At 40.3% G+C, this 4,567-nt stretch overlaps 1 protein-coding gene across 2 annotated transcripts in view; it reads left to right on the forward strand.

Moving 5' to 3' along the window:
- The window catches only part of Myom1 (myomesin 1), a 111,941-nt gene that overhangs the window by 11,773 nt on the left and 95,601 nt on the right, over window positions 1-4,567 (forward strand). For both annotated transcript variants that reach the window (XM_021217647.2, XM_021217648.2), the window contains exon 3: window positions 4,083-4,223. In XM_021217647.2, coding sequence (XP_021073306.1) covers window positions 4,083-4,223 — 141 coding nt within the window. The remainder of the gene's footprint in view (window positions 1-4,082; window positions 4,224-4,567) is intronic.

Here is a 4,567-nt window from a genome sequence, read left to right on the forward strand (position 1 = left end):
CCTGGCTGTCCTGGAACTCACTCTGTAGACCAGGCTGGCCTCGAACTCAGAAATCCGCCTGCCTCTGCCTCCCAACTGCTGGGTTTAATGATTATCTTATCTAAACTGCCTGTCTCTGCCTCCCAAGCGCTGGGATTAAAGGCATGCACCACCACTGCCTGGCCTAAATGTAGACTTATTAACAGAACATATGACATAGTAATATCCGTATGCAAAAAGATAAACCTAGACATAGCCACAGAGAGATGCGAATACACCCAATGTGATTGAGTTGATCAATTAACTTTCAGGAACCCAGGAAAGTTCATGATCTGAGTCAGTATTAAAGAGTAATCAACACAACTTCAATAGATTTAATAAATTACCTACCCAGCTTTGTATGTGTCAGCTTTCCTATCTACTCAGAAACTGAGAGACAAGGGTCCTTACCAAAAAATTAGATATTACTAAAGCCCCAAGAAATTAATAAACCCATACCTAGGGTTTTAGAGTTAAGAAGTTTAAAGTCCACTTAAGTCTTCCAGAATCGCCCCAGCTTGAGATTTGATGGATAAGATGTTAGACTTTGGTTTCATGGGTCATGATGAAATAGACTATTATTCTTTTCGAATAGTTGCACCGATTATTCCATGGTTCTTCAAAAACGTGTTCCTAATTTAGCTTTGTTTCCTAGTTTCAGTAGATAGTTTGGAAGCTGGGCATAATTGCATGCACCTGTCATTTCAAATATTTGGGAGGAAAAGATAGGAGGACCACCGTGAGATTGGGCCAGCCTGAGCTATCTATCAGGCCCCTATCTCAGTCAATCAATCAGTAGATAACTTGACATTATTATGTTATCTATTCAAATGGTTATTTAGTGTCTACCTCACACACTTTGTAAGAAGCAATAACTTAGCTAGTTGTCATAGCACACGCCTTTATTACAGTACGCAGAATGCAAAGGCAGACAGATCTCTGAGTTCTGGGCTAGCCTGGCTTACATGGTGTGTTCCAGGACAGCCAGGGATACATAGTGAGACCTTGTCTCAGATTTTAAAAAGAAAGAAACAATGAGTTGAATAAGATTTGGAAAGGATAAAAATGTAGCAATCTTGCATTTCCTATATAATATTGTATAATATATAACAACATAGTACTTTTTATTAAGTGTTTTTCCCAGATAAAATATTAAATGGGAGCTAATGCTATTGCCACAGATCTTTAGCATCTAATGTAACTATTAAAACTTAGCTACTACACAAGGGAACACCTGGGCCAAGTAGTGGGAGTGGGTGGGTAGGGGAGCAGGGGTGGGGGGTATAGGGGACTTTTGGGATAGCATTTGAAATGTAAATAAAGAAAATAATAATAAAAAAATTTTTTAAAAAGAAGTGTATCACACACACACACAAAAAAAACTTAGCTACTGGATTTGCAAAAACAAAACAAAAACAAAAACAAAAAAAACAACAAAAAAAAAAACGTAGCTACTATGATTCACCTGTGAGACTAGGATAATCTTATTTGGGGTATGTCCTGTATAATAAGTTCATATTTGTCTTCCAGGAAGAAGGAACAAACAAAAACAATGGGGTATCCTATCTTCTACTGCAATCAAACATTGAAAAATGAGTTTGCCAAAAATTTGTTCAATAATGAAAAATAGAGTAAAAATAGAAGTGTAATGAGAGAATTGCACTGTTCTCAAGGAAATCAGCAATACCCATGATACTATGGTTTGTTTCGTCTGGCGATAGAGTAAGGAGGTAGAAGCGCATTCCCCGTTAAACTTAGGCCAGCGTAAGCACAGGCTGTACTTTGTGACCTGGGGTATAAAATGCGCTCCTTTTGCTGGAACAGCCAGCCAGGGACAAATTTCACTCTGGCTTCCAATTGGTAAGCAATCCACAAGCTCAACTTCAAGGTTCTAACCTTTAGCTTTAAAAATCATTCCCTAGAAATAAGCTAGCTATCGCCTTGAGTCACAGAGTGGGGGAGGACCACCTATGTGTGTGATACTTGCCCGTGATCTCACGAGGGGATCAATGACAGTAGCCCACCCTGCACACCACTCATTCATGGGTTTGTGTTTAATGTCAGCTCAGAAACTGGGGCCCTATGCACCGCGTAAATCCTTGATCCTTATAGTTTTGTATGGTGCTGTATGCTTTTCGTGTTACCCATTTGATACTGTGTGCATGTTTGGCCTGTGTTCCTGCGTTTGATATAGGTAACCCTTTTTGCTTTTATAAATGTTAAAAACAATGATTTATTCTTTGTGCACTCGTGTGTGTGTGTGTGTGTGTGTGTGTGTGTGTGTGTGTGCCTCCATAAGTCTAAGTGAACCATGCTTACACAAATGCTCTCAAAGGTCAGAGGGCATTAGATCTCCTGAACTAGAGGTACAAATGGCCGTGGGCCACCATCTGAGTGTTGACAGATGAACCCCAGCCCTCTGCAAGAGCAGTAAGTGCCTGCTCATTCTCTCCCTCCCTCTTTCTCCCCCCTTTCATTTCTCAAGACAGGGTTTCTCTGAGTAGCCCTGGTTGTCCTTGTATTGGCTCTGTAGAACAGACTGGTTCTCAAACTCAGAGATTCTCCTGCCTCTGCCTTCTGAGTGCCGAGATTAAAGACATGCATCACCACCACCTGGCTTGCAATAGGTGCTCTTAATGGCTCAGCCTTCTCTCCAGCATCTCCAAACGTTTTTTTTAAACATTAAGCAATGGCCAAAGCTTGAATAATTTTTACTGGGCAGCTGGATATTTCCTGAGAGATAAACACTCACAGGCTTCACCTTCCATTCAAGAATTCTCCAGACCAGGAGCTTTAAAAGTTTTTTCTTTTCTTTTAGAGTTGAAGTCCACAGGAGAAAGCCAAGTGTCGAGAATCCCCACACAGCTCCCTGTTGTTGACATCCTTCATCACTGTCATCAACAGGGAGTGTTCAGTCTTTTTACACATTGACTCCTGGGATCTACGTACTTGAGTTCATCAAATTGTCTGTATGAGAAACACATTTTATTTAATTCAATGATTGAGTAACTTAAGGCCATATTTTTTATTTGTTTTCTATTGTTGCCCATTTCCCTAGTGAAGTTTTTCATTTATTCAAGCATGGACTTCCTCGGTATACACATTTGCCTCAGTGTGCACAGTCCAATAGAACCGACCCCAGGTTTGTCATCATACTTTATCACTCAACACCAAGTGTCACATAATGAGACTTAGCAGATGAGGTCGGGCTCCTCTCACCTGCTGGGATCTGCCTGAAGTAAGTCTGAGAAGTTCTCACAGTGAGAGCATGGGGGTCTGGGTCAGATGAGCTCAGACCCTGTGTGCGGAATTGTCCATTTCCCGTTGTATTCTAAGAGGACTTGAATATAAAATGTATCAAAACCATTTATATGCTTGCCTATATGCTCAAGGTCATGGGTTTGATTCCTAACAATACAAAAAGAAAGAAACACATTTATATAGACTGCCTAAATGTCTTTTAAAAAATACTTACATTTATGATATTTGAAAAATATCCCTGTCCCTTTATATTTCATATATATGTACATATAGGTGTATAAATATGTGCATATGTGTATGTATATAGTTTTTAAAAATTATTCATTTATTCACTTTGTATCCCAATATCAATTTCCCCTCTTCTCCCAGTCCCCCTCATACAGATCCTCCCCCACTCCTCCCTCCACTTCTTTGAAAAGAGGGAGCAGCACTCTGAGTATTGCCCTCCCCCCACCCCCTCACCCCCACCCCCATCCCCCGCACATCAAATTACCGCAGATTGCCTAAAATTCAAACACTGTCTTAACCCAAAAGGCTATTTGAAAATATCAGCATCTCTTTTCCCTTGAAATTTTGAGGGAAAAAGTTGTGAAATCTCTATTACTGTTTTTCCCGAGTGTCTGGCTAGAGTATATCTACATAGCTGTAATCCTTCTAACTTTCATTCACTTCTAACTGGAAAAGATAATAATGTCAGAGATCCAAGGTTCCCTAGGTTATGACTCTTACCCCCTGCCTTGTCAGTCCTTGGGATATCTTAAATGCAGTTTGTGTTCTATCTAATGTTAGACATCTTATTTCAGACTTACAGATTCCAGTCTGCTTTTAGAAGATTATTCATCCAAGTTGAGCCCCCAAACAAAGAGAGCCAAGCGGAGCCTTCTGTCTGGAGAGGAGACTGGAAACCTGCCAGGCAACTACCTGGTGCCTATTTACTCTGGACGGTGTGTGCACTTTCTCTTCCTGCATGTAATTCTGATAAGCGAGGAGGCAATAGTAGCCAACATTTACTGAGGATTCACTATATATTGGTTTACAAAGGACATAGGAAGACTGGAGCCCACACTGAGGAAGATGGGCTAAGTGAAATCAAGGCAATGCATTCTCAGATGCTTTTGTCATAGGATACATGACAGCAGAGAGTAGTTAGGACATACATATATGTAGGATACATGACAGCAGAGAGCAGTTAGGACATACATATATGTAGGATACATGACAGCAGAGAGCGGTTAGGACATGTATAGATATAGATATAGATATAGATATAGATATAGATATAGATATA

This window comes from Mus pahari, chromosome 18 (assembly GCF_900095145.1).
Source record: "Mus pahari chromosome 18, PAHARI_EIJ_v1.1, whole genome shotgun sequence".
Taxonomy (NCBI): Eukaryota; Metazoa; Chordata; class Mammalia; order Rodentia; family Muridae; genus Mus; species Mus pahari.